The sequence below is a fragment of the Orcinus orca genome, chromosome 15, assembly GCF_937001465.1.
Source record: "Orcinus orca chromosome 15, mOrcOrc1.1, whole genome shotgun sequence".
NCBI lineage: Eukaryota > Metazoa > Chordata > Mammalia > Artiodactyla > Delphinidae > Orcinus > Orcinus orca.
The window spans coordinates 88,959,819-88,975,484 of record NC_064573.1 but is presented as its reverse complement, the minus strand read 5'-3'; the positions used below and the strand labels follow the sequence as shown (position 1 = coordinate 88,975,484).

The window sequence follows — 15,666 nt, the reverse complement described above, 5'->3', positions numbered from 1 at the left end:
ATGAATGACTCGTGGGGTACACACAGACCCCGGACAGCAGGGGGCAGGGAACGAATGAATGAATGACTCGTGGGGTACACACAGACCCCGGACAGCAGGGGGTAGGGAGGGAATGAATGAATGACTCGGGGGGTACACACAGACCCCAGACAGCACGGGCAGGGAGTGAACCAATGAATGACTCGTGGGGTACACACAGACCCCAGACAGCACGGGCAGGGAGTGAACCAATGAATGACTCGGGGGGTACACACAGACCCTGGACAGCAGGGGGCAGGGAACGAATGAATGAATGACTCGTGGGGTACACACAGACCCCAGACAGCACGGGCAGGGAATGAACGAATGAGCATTTGGATGACTTAGGCCCTGACAACAGGCCGCTCCCGCCCTCCTCCTCCCCTCACGGGTCTCGAGGGTCGGTATCCAGAGGGCGCTTTGGGTGTCACACAGAGTGGGGCTCTGCCTGTGCTGGGGGCCGTACCCACAGCATTGCCTAGCACCTCACATAATTCTGGAATGTTCACAAAGCTGACAGCCTGCTCAGTATCACCAGAGCCTTGACCCTGTTACGAAAAACACAAAGTTACTTTTCATTTTCTCCCGGTGCAGCTCCCACAGATACCAAGGAGAACTGGGGCATCTCCTTGTGGGTAACTTTTCCAAGAGCGATGAGGACGCACTGCAAGCGCCCCATGGCCTCTGCTCTGCGCATCCGCGCCAGGACTCAGGCCTGGCACTCACATCACGAACGAGTCATTTTCCCCCAGCAACTTCTCTTCCCATCAGTTTCACCAAGGGCCGAACTCTCTGCTTTCTAATTCTGTGCTGGGGTTATGTGGTCCCACCGTGAGGGGCGACACAGGATGCGGGGACAGGGGGCGCGGAGGGCAGCCCCGTCCTTCCGGGGAGCCCTCCCTGAGCCCTCCGCGCAGGCTCTGCCAGCCGATTAGCAAATCTGCTGCCCCCAGACGGGCCAAACGTGTCTATCCCTGCAGCCCCCATCCTCCGCTCTATGCCTCATCTGTCCCCACCAGCAGCTCCTGGCAACACAGCAGCAGCCGCATCACCGCTGAGAGCCAAGAGTGACATCCGCCTCATTCCCGGGGCAAACGTGACGTCCCCAAATCTCCACAGGCCTCCCGGGCCACCAGCTCCCCTGACATCCCCCCGCCACTGGCCGGCCACACTGCGACTGCAATTATACCTGCACGTACACACGTGTACTCACGTTGTTGTGTACACGCACACACCTGTACACGTACTTGCACACATGCCCAAGCACACACACACTGACACACAAATGCTCACGTGATGGCTAGGGTCCCACGCACTCCGTTCCCCTTAGGAGCGCCAATGCCACAGGTACCCGGAGAGGCCGGGCCCCTCCTCCGAGCCTCTCCTCGGATGGCACCCTTGCACCCCGAGCCTCAGGGCACCCTCCACATCCTCTCCCCTTCCTGCTTCATCCGCTCCGTGCAATTTTGCTGACACGACACTCCTCTGACTTGCTTCCCCTCTTTCCCATCTGCCCCCCCCTCCATGGCCTCCACGAGAGCGGGGATTTCTGGGTTCTCTTCAATCCTCTGACCTTGGGGCCTGGAGTGGTACCTGGCCCACAGCGAGGGCGCCACAAATACTTGGGGACGGCCAGCAGTCACCGCTCTAGGACCCACTGCCCGCCCGAGCTGCGGGGGAGCAGGCGGGGCCTCGCTGCAGCCTTCGGCTCGCCTCAGGGGCCTCGCTGGGGCCTGCTGGGTCCATCCTTCCTCCACGCCTAGGACGCTGGGTCACACCAAACGTGCTCTCCCTTTCTCATCAGCGGCTCTCCCCGCAGCCCTCACTGGGCTGGAATAATGAACGATCCCATGTCAGGAATGAATAAAAGATGGCCCCTGCCGCCCGCTGCTGACCTTTTTGGAGTCGACTGTATTAATATATTCTCCTGTTGTCAGACTCAAAGCGCTAACTGCCTTATGAATTATTTATCAACACAAAAAGTCTTAACCAGAACGGTGTTAACATTAATTCCTAACCTTCTGGGTCCTGGCAGCCCCGCCTGTTCCACATAATTGAATTTCACTCCCAGCGGCCTGCCTGTCACCCACCCACTCCCCAGAATGACCGTCCCTCCAGCCGTGGCTCCTGGCACATGTGGCCGTGGCCTTGAGGGGTTCCCTAGAGCATCGGCGTCCAGGCTCTAGGGACAGGACCAGACTGGACGAGAGTCCTTGGCTCGTGCGAGGGGGGCGGGGCCTCCAGGGGCCTGAATTGCTCAGGGTCTGCTGGCACCCCAGGCTGGGCCAGGAGGGGCGGGCGCCCGCCGCATCTCGCCTCTGCAGCCGCCCCGCAGGCCGAGGGGGCGGGACGGGTGGGGCCGGGGGTAGAAGCTGCCGCCTGTCCAGAGGGGCGGGGGAGGAACCTGGGGAGGGGGCTGTGGTGGCCCCCACGAGCCCTCCCAGAGCCCACTGCAGAGTGACCACGCTGCCCAGAGCTGGGCCTCACCGCCCCCCCGCCCCCCCACCGAAGGCTGTGCTCTGGAGAGGTCCGCAGCCAAGCGCCCCTGAATGCCCGCCCTCAGAAACGCTCATGGTGAGCGCTGCTGCCCTAAGCAACTAAGTCAGGGCAACTGGTTACTTAGCAACTATGACAAACACACGAGTGAGAAGCAGCTCGCTGGCCTGGCGAGGGGCGTCCTGAGGCGGCAGGGCCACACCGCAGCAGGCCATGTTCTCGGTCGCCCTCCCGTCGAGGGCAGAGGCCCATCCCCTCCCCTCGGACCTGGGCTGGCGTGGCTGAGCCGACCAACGGAAAGTGGCACACGTGCCACCAGGCCAGCCCCAGGGCTGCCTTGGCCCCCTGAGGGCCCCGAGCCGCCCCACTATCCCACAGGGAGAGCCCCGTGGAGGGCCTCGAGCTGCCATGGAGAGGGTGGGTCTGCGCCCACCCAGGAGTCAGGAGTGTGGGTGAGGCCACCTGCAGCCTGCCGCCCAGCTATGGGGGCAGAACGCCCAGAGCTGAGTGCACAAAGCAGTGGGATACGACGAGACAGCTCTGGGGGCCAGTGGTTTCTAGAATGTCCCAGAGCCTTCCACATGGAGAGCAGGGGAGGGGAGGGACCCCGTACGGAGGCCAGGGGCTCGGCATCGGGATGGAGGTGCCTGCAGGGCAGGGGCTGGTACGGTGTCCGGGGTAGCTTCTCCTGGCAGTGCCTGCTAAGTGCCCAAGGGGGGCCCAGATCCAAGGCCCCCTGAAGGCCTGACCCCGCAAGGCCAGCTGCGGGTGTTCTCCCGTCAGCGGCTCCATAACGCTGGGCGGGCTGGTGCGTGCATCTCAGCTCCTGCCTCTGCAGCGGGCTGATGTCTCTTCGTGGGTCTGCTGCGGTTTGAAATAAAATAATGGGGGGTGGGGGGGAGCCTTTTAAAGATGGTTGCAAAATGCCATGGAGACTTGAGGTTTTCTCACGAATGAATGCTCTCTTGCCACTAAATCCGACCCTTGCTCAGATAACAGCACAAGATACACAAGGGTGACACACCCGTGTCAAACCCGAGGCCCGGACAACCCAGCCTGAAGCTTCAGGCCCCAGCGAGCAGAGGGCCTCCCAGCCTCCAGTCCGGCTTGCTGACCACTCCCCAGAGCTCCCATGGAGCCACCCACCCAGAGGAGTGCCAACGCCTGATGTGTTTGGGCAGCTGGGACGAGCCTTGCTGAAGCCATGGGCTGGCGGGCCCCTCCCTTCCTCCTTTCGGGCCCCTGGCGCACCTGCACCCCAGCTTGCATTTGCCCTTGGCCCGACTTCCCTGCTGGCTCTTCCTGGGACGCTGCCCCTAACTGCTGGCACAGTTGCCCCAGATGCCCTCCACAGCAGCCAGCACTCTCTGGAAGCACCTGCCGCTGATGTACCTGCTTTCTCCCACCATCTCCCCACCAGGGAAGGGACCCCAAGACTCGCTATCCTGTGCCCCCAGGGCGGGCGGCGCAGAGGCCACAGGCCTCAGTGGTGCCCTCGGCAGACACGTGGAGTGTGACAGCGACCCGCCGCACGCAGAGAGTAACAGCAGGCGCCTGGCAGGCTCGCGGGTTCTCCCCGCAGCCCTGTGGGGCGGGTCCCGGGGCTTCACTGTCTTACAGATGAGAAGACTGGGGCACCGGGTGGCACCCAGCCCGGCGGCTTCACCTCCTCTCCCGACCTGAGACCCTGCTAGGCCCTGCCCAGCGGGCCGCTCAAGCCCTAAGGCTTCGCAGGACCTCGGACTGGCAGTGCAGCCTCCAGGCGGGCAGGGGCTAGTGGCCTCTGGCTCTGCCATCCCTGCTCCTCCCCTGATCGACACTGGGGGCCACACTTGGCCTTCCCGGAGGTGGCTCCAGCGTGTTCCTGACAGAGCAGAGCCAGGAGCCAGAATATGCAACCGGAGGGCCAAGCCGTCCTGCCGGGTCACGCGCCCCGAGGCCAAGGGCTCCCAGAGGCAGGTGGCCGCCCAGGTCTGTGCCACCCCAACCGGACTGTGACCCGTGGGGGCTCGCAGACGGCCTCCCCGCAGCACACGCTGGGGCGCTGCTCCTTGAGAGGACAAGCAGCACACAGCGGTGGGGCGGAGGGAGCGACGCGGGCTCAGGGCCAAGAGGTTGGGCCAGGGACCCCCGGGGAGCACGGGACGCCTCCTTCTCCCACCCCAGCGTCTGGCCGGACAGAGGGTGGCCGCAGGAGGTTTCCTGGCCGGGAGGCCGGGTCCCCAGGACCCCGGAGGGGCCCCGACGCTGGAGCCCTCAGGGGGAGGGCATGCTGCCCTGGCCTGCCTGCTACACACCCCGCGCCCTGGCAGGCTGACCTCTGTGCGGGGCAGCAGAGTCAGGGGCCAAGGACCCGGCTGCCTGCAGAGGATGGCCACAGACAGAGGGGCCCAGAGTGCGCCCACGGGAAGCCCCGGCAGGCAGACCTGTCAGATGCGCACGGCTCCACTCGGGGCCGCTCGTGCCGGGAAAATCCCGAGCCCTTGACCGCTCCTCCGTCTACACCACCACCCCCTGTAAAGCTAGCACCCACCCCCCATACCAGCACCCCTGTGCCTGCACCACCTACGCCTACAGCACCGTGCGGGTCACCTGCTTCTCTTATTTATCACTCTGTCCCTGCTCTATCTGGGGCCTAGACCCCTCTTAGGAAGACCCTGCTGCCCCCGGCCTAGAGAGGCCCCCCACCCAGTGCCCGCTCCCAGGAAGCTGAGCAGAGGCCCTGAGGGCCATTCCCTTCCTGGTGCCACACCCACCGACCCAGGTCAGCGACAAAGAACGGTCCGGCTGTCCTGGGCGCTCTCCCCTCCTGGCCCTGGCTCCCAAGGCGAACACATCACGGTCTGCTTCCCTGGGAATAACAACCACGGATGTACCCACATGCCTCGTTCAGAACCCCTCACAACTGGCCGAGGAGGCGGTGCTGACCCCCCTGCCCCAAGCCAGGCCAGGAGAGGTGCCGGATGACAGGGGCAGCGGGACACAGGCTCTCCATCAACCCACAGGGAAGGACTTCCGTGTCCTCTGCCTGGTCGAATGTGGGGCACAGCTGCACCCCAGGACCCTGAGAGGTGGGCCAAGTGAAGGACAGACGATGGAAGAATGGACGAACAGACGGATGGATGTATGGGCAGACGGTGCCTCCTGACAGAAGGCTGGCTGGGCACGGGCTGGGGTTGCATCACAGGTGAGGACACTGCCCACCGCACACCCGCCGTCCCTGGCGACCCCTTCCCAGCGGGCGGCTGAGGACTGTCCTGTGCTCGGAGGTGGGACGAGGATGCAGTTCCCGGCTCCAGGGAAAGCCTGACAGGCTTTTATTGCTTTTGTACAAATTACGGCTGCTCGGAAGTGGCCCGAGAAGCAGGGTAACGGATGTTGTAAACCCGCCTCATAAAGACGGAGCCTGCCGCGGGCTGCGAGGGGGCAGCGGGGCGGGTTAGCGGAGGCCCGGGCCGCCAGAGTGTGCAGTGGGCGCTGCAGGGGCTGAGGGCGCTGAGCCGCTCCCGCGGTGGGCACGGGGGCAGGCAGGCTTCAGGACGGCCCAGGGGCACCCCGGGTGCCTCTGCCAGCCAGCAGGACTCTGCCGCTCGCGTCCACCAGCCGTCCCGCCCCTGAAGGCTCACGAGAGCCGAGTCCCCCGCCACGTGCTGCACCTCATCTCAGCCACGATCGCCCCTGGCTTACGGGCAAAGCTAGCAAGTGACCTGCAGGCGGCCAACCAGGTACCCCGTCCCCGGGGGCCACCTGCTCTGCCCTCCTGAGCCCCAGACCGGGGCTCCCAGAAGGCAGGGCTGTGCCGCTCGCTCCTGCCAGAGAGGGTGGCAGGGCAGAAAGCTGAGTGTGGAGCCGGGAGCCCCGACGAGCACGTCCGGGAGGAGGGCCGGCAGGAGCCACAGGGTGGTGGGCGCGTGCACACGCGGGGCACGGGACACGGCCCTGCCGTCGTGGCTAGAGCGCAGCTGGCCTCGGCCACCGCCGCACCTCACAGGGCTGCGTGCGGGCTGATGCCAGTGTCACACGCGCGTGCACGGCTGACTTCCCCAGCGGAAGCCGCTGCGCCCCCGAGTGTGAGAGGCCTCGTCAGAGTGGGGAGGGGCTCCTGTGCTTCCCCAGGCTGCCCAGGTGCCTGCACCCCTCTCATGAGGTGCTGACACTCTGACCAGAGAGGGGAGGCACCCACAGCCTCTCCCCACGAGCCTAAGGGGTGCTTACGACAACACAGCCTCAGGAAGCCACGCCGTGCCACCCGGAGCTGAGGCCACGCCACCGCTACTGCTTCCTCCAAGCTCTCGGGACCCTGGTAACCAGCCACCACGCTGGAGGAAGCCCAACCAGCCCGCCGGGGAGGCCCACGTCAGAGGAGCTGAGGCCACCAGCCATGAGCTGGCACCCAGCCCCAGAACGGGGAGGAAAGGAGCCTCCCGTGACCCCAGATGTCGAGGTGTTTCCTCGACGATGAGCCCCGGCGGCCCCCCTCCCCGCCCCTCCAGACAGACGTCCTCGGCAACAGCTGGCTGGGCACAGCGCCAGCCTGGGCCCTGCCAGCCCTCGTGTCGGCTCTGTCTGGGCCACGCCAGCTGCTAGTTTTAACTCTGCCCTACTGCCCAGGCTCCGAGGGGAAGGGACCAGCCAGGGGCACGCCACAGGCCGCAGCAGCCCCCCCCCCCGCCGTGGCCCTGGGGCAGGTCGCCAGCTGGGCCTTGACACGTCTTATTCACCCACTTGCGCCAGGAACGCGAGGTGTGGAGGTCCCTGAGACCCGGGGCTGGTGCTGCAGTGCAGGTGATGTGAGACTGGCAGGCTCTCTGCAGCCCAGCCAACAGCTCAGAGTTCATTTCCAGAAACCCCCTTGAGGCAGTCACGCCCATCAGCTAACCGTGCCTCGTGTGTGTGTGTGTGTGTGTGTGTGTGTGTGTGTGTGTGTGTGTGTGTGTGTGTGTGTGTGTGTGTGTGTACGGGGGCCACCCTGGCAGGTTTGGCAGGTGGGGTCCCGCCCGACCCAGGCAAGCCTGGACATCCTGGAGGCCAGGGTGCAGGCAGGTGCCCCCTCCTCCCAGCCCTCCACCACTCTACTGGGAACCAGAGTTAGAGGCTCACTGACCGCCCCCGCACTGTTCCCGACACACGACACACGTGGGCCCCGCGGCAAGGGCCGCTCCTTGTGTGTGCGTGTGTGTCAGGGCCGCTCCGGTGTCAGGGTGAGGTGGGGAGGCCTTCCCGCCACGCCAAGCAAACTCCTCCGCAGCGCTCACCGCCTCCACAGGGACGCTACTTATCCCCGGGGCAGGGGCGTTGGCTGTTTGATTCCTTCCCAGCCTGCCGTGAAGGGCGGTGACTGGTGCAGAGCAGACCTCAACCCAGGTGTCTTGAGGGGAGGAGGGAAGAAACAAATGCACCCAAGCCCAGGGGAGGCGGGAGGATGGCGGCTCAGCTGAGACTGGCCAGTGAGGGCGGGAGAGGTGCCAAAGGCAACCAGCTGGGTGCTGCGCCTTGGGCTCAGGCGGGCGAGGTGGCGGGCAGGCTTCCTCCCGTCGGTGACAAGCAGGGGCCGGGGGCGGGCGGGGCTGGGCGGGAGGGGACGGCAGGGACGCCGAGGTGTGGCCAGGGCCGGGGGTCCCTTAGCAGAGACCCCTCCTGACAGTGGGCGCTGCAGCGGGTTCTCTGCCCCCGTGCCTCAGCGCCCTCATCTACAGAGTGGGCAGCCATCGCCAGGATAACAACGTTCACCCCGAGGGTGGCATGGGACACCTGCCCGGGTCACCACGGCGTCACTGCCGCTTGGCGTCCTCCACTCCCGTCCCCGGGCAGCACACTCGGGATGGGGCCAGGGCCGGCCTCCCGCCCCGGCGGGAGTCTAGATACTCATTTCTCTTTAATACAGGAAAGCCCCAAGTCCCCTGCTTCGGCGGGAGACGAATCCTCGTGTCCTTGGTTGCAAGCAGTCAAATTAGGAAAATCACTTTCTAAGTAATTTTATGGCACTAATGAACCTCTGATGGCGGGCAGGGGAGGTTGCACGGAGCTCTCAGGACAGACGCTGTTGAGGATGAACGATAATTGGGGATTTGCTGGGGATAAATCTTGGCAAATTAAACTTTTTTAAGTACGGTCTATAAACCAGGTCAGGTGACAGACGCCCCCCCCCCCCCCCCCGCCGCCCTGTCACCTAGTATGGGGGTGGGGGGATGCTGTCGGGGAGAGGCAAGGACAAGCGTGACCCCTGCTGGGCCTGAGGCCCCAACTGCAGACACGCACAGACGGCAAGGGACACACAGGCCAAGGTACACACCTACACGCAATGCCACGTGGCCAGACACACACACACACGTACTGCAGAATCACAGTTGTACATGTACAGATGCACCCGTGCCACGTCCAGTCACAGGCTCCCAGATGGACACTTACATGCAGACACACACGTGTGGCACACACCCACCTGCTACAAACACAGACACATCCGGGCACCTCCAGACAGACATGCGAGAGGACAAGACCCAGACACACACACAGATGGCCAGAGAGAAACACGTAACGTATCTACGCGTAGGCGTGCAGCCGCATGGCCACACAGAGACACCGCCTCAAGGCACGTGCATGTGACCGACATATGTCAACACACAGGGGTACACAACACACACTCCCCTTTCACTGAGAGCCACACACAGACACGGCCCCCAACCTGAGTGGCACCCTCAGGTGTGTCTGAGGCCTCCACAGTGAAATCTGGGTCTAGAGGCAGGACTGCAGCCGCCCTGAGCTCAGCCCAGCTGGCCTCCAAACCCTAGCTGCCCCTGGCTCCTGGCAGAGCCGCCTGCCTGCCCCCAGCCCCGAGCCGCTGCCTGCTGGGCAAGGGTCCTCCGGGCCCATTTCCATTCCTCCAGCTGCAGGGGCAGCCCCACCTGCGACCACGCCAACTGGGCAAGAGTGCCACCAGGGCCGGGTTGACCACGCATGCCCTGCAGTGCTGGCCGGCACACGTCAGGGACCTGCGGACACATCTGCTCACGCCAGGGCCTGGTGCGCACACGCAGGCTGCCGCAGACATGGCTCAGGAACCCCACGGCTGAGCAGCAGGCTGGGCCCCTGCCCGCCACCATCTGTCACTCCTGTGCAGCGGCGGTACGGAGCTAAGCTGCAAGCAGCTGGCATGTTAATTACAGGTTCTTCTCCAGGAAACATTCAAAGCAGCGTTCTGGGGAGAAACCACGAATGACACATGGTGATTTGGAAGCAGAAGGGCCGCCCAGCAGCTCTGGCAAGGAGACTTGGGGCAGGGAGACCCCAGCTGCCCCGGGCATCTCAGAGCCAGTGGGAGGCTCCACACAAGGCGTCCCTGGGCCCAGCCTCTCGGGACTCCTGGACCCTCGGGCCGATGCAGGCCGGTGGGTGTTCTGGCTCCCATTACCGTGCCAGCTCGCCCCCATGCCGACCTGCGCCACACTGCCCACCATCTCCCACAGCCCTGGTCCTGGCCCAGCTCCTGGCTGGAATGTCACTGCCAACACAGTCAGCTCCAGGGGATGCTGGTGTGTCAGGTCCGCCCAGGCCCACGGGAGGAAGGGACAGCACGGGCCACCAACCATGACTGTGACCACAGATGAGAGCACCAAGGCTACCCAAGGAGGGCAGAGGCCTCCCCAGGGAGACACCCCTTGGTGGTACCCGGGACCACCACCCAGAAGTGTCCAGCCCCCCCAGGTCAAAGGCTCGCAGACGCTATGGCCTGGCCCGGGCTTAGAGGCAGAAGGCAGAGCTGCCTGGGCCAGCGGACCCTGGGGGTCGGGGAGCTGGGGGAGAGGACGGCCAGGGATCCATGGCTGTCCCTGCCACCCGGGGAATTAATGGGTTAATTACACACCCTATAAAAAGCCCCCGTGATTTAGAGAGGCTGCCTGTCAAACCCTGGAACTCTGGAACTCGCAGTAAATCAGGGGCTGCGGGGATGAGGCGGGCGGAGCCCAGGCCCCTGCCCTCCAACGAGCCAAAACGGCTGTAAATCCGCAGAAATGGCTTTTACGGAGCTCTGGGTTTATGGTGTCATTAACAGTCCTCCTGATACTTAAGAGGAAATGAAATGAAGTCGTGAGGAGGGGGCTGGGGGACAGGGACGGGACCCCCCTTGGCTGGAGTATCAGGCGGCAGCAGGCTGTCCCCCTCCTGCCCTTGGGCCCCAGACGACAGCCAAGGGGCTGGGGCCTCATGTCCCGGTCCAGACTCTCCGGCCCGGCCGAGTATGGTCCAGGAGGTGGTGTCAGGGCGCTGGGGGGCAGCTGCTCCACGGGTGGGACCCCTGACACCAAGCGCTGCCCCACAGGACCCAGAGGCAGAGTGTCCGGCCCACCCACACTCCTCGCAGGCCAGGACCCCAGGCGGGATGCTCCCTTGCCGCCTCTGCCCACTCTGGCCCCACCCCCAACCTGCACCAACCCCCTCCAGCCTGGGGGCAGCGCCTGGCACAGTCGGGACTCCTGAGGGCCGGGGTGCGGGGAGCAGACAGCAGAAGCAGGGCGGGAGACTTACGGAGTAACCTCTGCCTGAGACCGCCTGCGCCGAGCTCTGCAGGGAAGGAAGAAGGACAGTCAGGAACCGGGGGCAGCCCCTGATGGCCACCCTCTCCTCCGAGGACCTGAGCGGGCAGAGACCAGCAGCCCCCTCCGGGGTCTTTGCTGGAACTCTGGCCTGGGGCCACGCCGAGCACCATGGAGCCCAGATCAGCCTGGGGCCTGGCTTGAAGACCCACACCAGGAGCCTTCCACCCCCAGACCTGGAGATGTGGTCCAGCCCAGCGGGGTCTCCCCACGTGCCTCGGGGATGGGCTCAGCCCTTGGCCAGATCTCAGCCCCTCCCAGAGGACCAACCCCACCTTTCCACACGGGGTTCTGGGCCAGGGGTCGACCCCCTCTCTGTGCTCAGGTCGACCTTTCCCTCACCACCCACGAGCCTCCCAGGTCACAGGGTCCAGCGGGAAGCCTTCCTGGGGGAGGAGCTGGGGCCTCAGATGTCAAGATGTGGGGGTCAGCTGTGGCCCGGAGGCTGGCAGCCACCCCAGAGGTCCTGTGAGGGCGACCCCAGCGATGCTTGATGGCGCTCCCTCTGGTTCAAAAGGGCATTTCGGATCTGACGGGAGAGACCAGTCAAGTGCATTTCACCAGCTCCCCAGGGCTGGCGGTGGTCACCAGGGCTGAGCCCTGAGGTCCAGGCGGACAGGACATGGTGACCGGGCAGGTGTGTGTGCGGGGGACATTGGCGCAGTCAGCGAGGGTGGGCTTGTCTGAGGTTTGTGGGACCCACAGACCAGGGTCCAGCCCGCACTGAGGTCCAGATGCCAAGATTCTTCTGGGAGGGGTGACCACTGCAGCCTGGACCACTCTGCTCTGCTCAGCTGAGGCCGGGCCACCCCTCCCCTCCCCAGGCAGACCCTGGCGGCCCGGGCCAGCCCCTGGGGTCTGCCAGGCCGAGCTCACCGCAGTGGGGGTCCCTCACCCCCAGGGCTGGCCCAGTCCCAGGCCCTGCGGATGGGGGTGGGGAGGGTGCCACAATTGCCCCCAAGCTTGCGCCCTCACGCCGCCGGCGCTGTGCTCAGAATCGGTCTCCGTTCATTTACCCCGGCTGGCAATTAGAGGAGTTCGAACTAGGGCAGCCCCCGCGGCCCCAGACAATTACCAGCCTATTTTCCCATCTTGTGGCAACAAGATCGGAGCCCGGCAATTAGGCCCTCCTCCCGGCCTCCCGCGCCCGCCCTCCCCCAGCCCCCATTTAAATGATAATGAGAGACGGCTCGTTCCATTTAGCCCTGCAGAAAACCCAGCTCGCTCTGCCGCCACTTCTGCAGCTGGGGGTCAAGAAGACAAAGGCCGCTTCCCGGAGCAGCGCCTCCTCCTGGGGCCCCTTCTGCCTGAGTCCTCCCTCCCCCTGGGGCCCCTCTGTCCCCACCCCTAGCCCTTACATCACCTGCCCATCCCCTTCTCCATGGTCCAGGGAGACCTGGGGGCCCTGGAGGGCTACCCAGCACCCCCACTGTGGTGGGCCAAATCCCAGCGGGAGCTCCTGTGTGTTGCCTGCCCGGGTCATCTGCACACTGGGCCCCAAGAACACCCACCCCGGGACCTGAGCTCAGGGAGCCGTCTTTTAGGCAGGACACCGAAGGGTGTCCCCAGACCCGGGCCAGCTTGTGCCTCGGCGGCGCACCCTCCCCTCCGCGTGGCCCCCAGTGGCTGCCTCAGCAGAGAGCTGGACTGCTGGACACCCATGCCCCTGCCAGCCCGAGCTGACAGGCTGGTCCGCCTGGGCAGGTGGGAGTGCTTCCAGCTTGTTCCCTGCAGTTCCAGACCGACTCACCGGGCCAGGGACACTCCCCCTGCCCTTCTTAATAAACACATCTGTGGGAGTCATTCCCCATCCACATCCCTGCCGGCTGCCAGCCTGGCACCAACCCCGAGCCTGCCCCCAGCGGGACGCAGGACCTGCACCCCAGCACGATCGCCTCCGTGGGCCCCTGCCAGTGCCTCATGGTTGCTCCTCATTTAAATCCCTCCTAACGGGGAAGCCCTAATTAGTGAAAAATCATGTTTTAATGAAGGTAGATGCTAACTGTGAGCACAAAACCCTCAGCTGAGACTCTGGGCCCCTAAGCACACGGCTTGCAGTGTCTGAAGGTTGGGGGCTGGTCTGGCAGTCGCCCCAGGGACCCAGAAATGCTCCGGTGAGCGGCTGGGCTACTCACGTCACTGAGCTGGTCCCGAGAACTGCTCCTCCGGGAGCTGGTGGCTTCTCGGACGCTGTCGCCGTCACTGTTGTGGTCGCCCCCTCTGGACACTGTGACCTTCATCTGGGGAACGGGAGAGACGGGCTCAGCAAACACCCTGCAGGGTGGGGCCGGGGCACAGCCAGGCTCGGCCTCCTCCCCGCTCCGCGACCCCCTCCCCGCTCTGCGACCCGGTCCCTCTGGGCTGAAGCCTGGGGCGGGGGCGCCAGGGGTACAGCCAAACATTTACAACCCACTACCGCCCATTCCTACCCAGAGTGGGAAAGAGATGCCTCAGAGAGCAAAGGGCGGGCACTCAGCAGCATAAACTGCTACCAGCTCTGTCTGTCCTTTCCTCCCGCTGGCCCAGTGGACGGCTGTAAAGAGTCCCGGATGGCGAGCGGGCCAATGGGCCGCCCTGCCCTTTTCCACTCCACCAGGGCCGGTCATGGGGCGTCAAGACAGGCCGGCGGCAATTCACCCCCGCTCCCGGCATGCACGTCACTCCCGGGCCTCTTCAGTCCTCACCACAACCCAAGGTGGGCAGTCAGGGCTGCAAGGTCTGCAGAGCCACTCCCCGCTCTGTGTCCTAGGGCCATTACTCAACCTCTCTGTGCCTCAGTTCTGTCATCTGCAGAACGAAGCAAGTAGTACTCACTAGGACAGGTGCTGCCATGTCATATAACTGCCAGAATTTCTGTAGACCTGGCGGGCCCTCAGCTCTTTGCTCCTCACACAAAAGCCCTGTTAGATGCTCTGTGCCCACTTTACAGACGAGGAAACCAAGGCCTAGAGAGGTTAAGTGACAGTGTGGAAAGTGGACCCAGAATCCTGCTTGCATCTTTCTTTTTACTCGGAAATAGTTTCAAACCTCACAAAACTGTGGGGCAGGGATGCACATCACAGCCCCAGACCTCCACCCTCCCTGGCCCAGGAAGTCACCACCCCTGAACCAGGCCAGCCTCCACCCATGTCTTGCCAGCTCCTGGTGCCCTCCTGGCAGGACCCACTGAGCTCGGCCATCCCACCACCTCCCGGTCTCTCCAGCCTCCCTGTGTTGGAACATTCCCACAGCTTCATCTGGACACACACCGACAGCCCAAACCTTCGTCTGCGTGTCTGACGTCTCCTAGCAGCACACCGAGGCCGTGGTTTTCGGCCTGCACGCTGCCTAGCACCCGATGACCCCTGCTCCAGGGGCGGCCCCTGTCCCTGTGGGGCAGCTTGGGGGCCGTGCAGGGCGTGCGAACGTCCTGCCCTCCTATCCACCCCCAGGCCTCCCAGCCCAGTGCACAAGCTCGCGGAGCTCAGGAGTGCTCAGAACCTGCACCACGATGGGGTCAGGCAGGCCCCGTCCTCCACACCCAGCCGTTTTGTCATAAGCATCCTTCAGCCCCGGAGACCCCAGGCAGGGCGGAAGGCCAGGACGGGTCAGCAGGGTGCACCAGCTATGCTCTGGAATATTCTCGAGTCCCCAGGAAACCCCTTATGGCCTGCGCCCTTCTTCCTGCAGAGCCCAGGGTGGGCTCAGCCAGAAGCTTCTCTCGAGGCAGCCCCTCAGAGCCCCTGCTCCCCAGGGCCAACCGAAGCCCTGAGATGGGGCACAACTCCCCAAAGCCACAGGCCCCTACATTGTGCGGCCAGCAGAGTGTAATGACAAACACAGAACCAGTGACCACCCACAGCCCGGGCCCTGGGTGCAAGGACCCAGGGGAGGGCAGCCCCTCTTGGGGAGCTGGAACAGCCACAGCCGGGGGAGCCCACGCCTCAATACCACCCTCGCTCCCCACGGCAGGCCCAGGGTGGGGTTCCAGTCCTCGCCCAGGCAGGAGCACCCCCGCCTCACTAGCTCCATCGTGCCCAGCCAAGCGGTGAACGCGCAGCCCCTGGGCCAGCGCTGCCTCTTCTGACTGTGCTTGAGCTTGTCTCCTCATCTGTGAAATGGGGGTGCCGACAGAGCTGCACAGGCACTATGGGGGTAAGAGGCTCTGCTTGTGAGCCGGAACCCTTCTCCAGCACCGAGAAGCCACCAGGTGTCCCTGCTGCCCCCAGTGGGCTCTAACTGCCCCGCAGGGATGGGCCTTTCTTGCCTCTGGACCCCGTGACAGGTCTCACCAAAAGGAGGGAATATGGGAGCCTGGGGGACCTTCCTCACGGCCTTGCTGGTGGGGAGCCTCTGCAAGAAAACAAACGCCCTAGTCCAGTGGTTTTCAAAGTGGGGTCCCTGGACCTGCAGCGGCGGGACCCAGGAGCTCGTTAGTGCAAGTGCGCACTTTCAGGCCCCACCGCAGACCCGCTGCGCCATCAGGCCTCGGGGGGATTCTGCTGCGGCTCCAATTGGGACTCACAGCTCTGATCATTAGTAATCACCCCCATGAGCCCCACATTCACTGCTGGGGACAGTA

The 15,666-nt window shown here is 64.5% G+C and overlaps 1 protein-coding gene across 15 annotated transcripts in view; it reads right to left on the bottom strand.

The window, feature by feature from the left end:
* FBRSL1 (fibrosin like 1) overlaps positions 1–15,666 on the bottom strand; it is an 85,666-nt gene that overhangs the window by 40,274 nt on the left and 29,726 nt on the right. For 14 of the 15 annotated variants that reach the window (XR_007471885.1, XR_007471886.1, XM_049698521.1 and 11 more), the window contains exons 3-4: positions 13,241–13,345; positions 11,038–11,073 (exon numbers count right to left, since the gene is read on the bottom strand). Coding sequence is in view for 13 of the 15 variants with exons in the window: in XM_049698521.1 (XP_049554478.1) it covers positions 11,038–11,073; positions 13,241–13,345 (141 nt within the window). In the remaining 2 variants the exon portion in view is untranslated. The remainder of the gene's footprint in view (positions 1–11,037; positions 11,074–13,240; positions 13,346–15,666) is intronic. The other variant, XM_049698524.1, reaches the window with a different exon arrangement.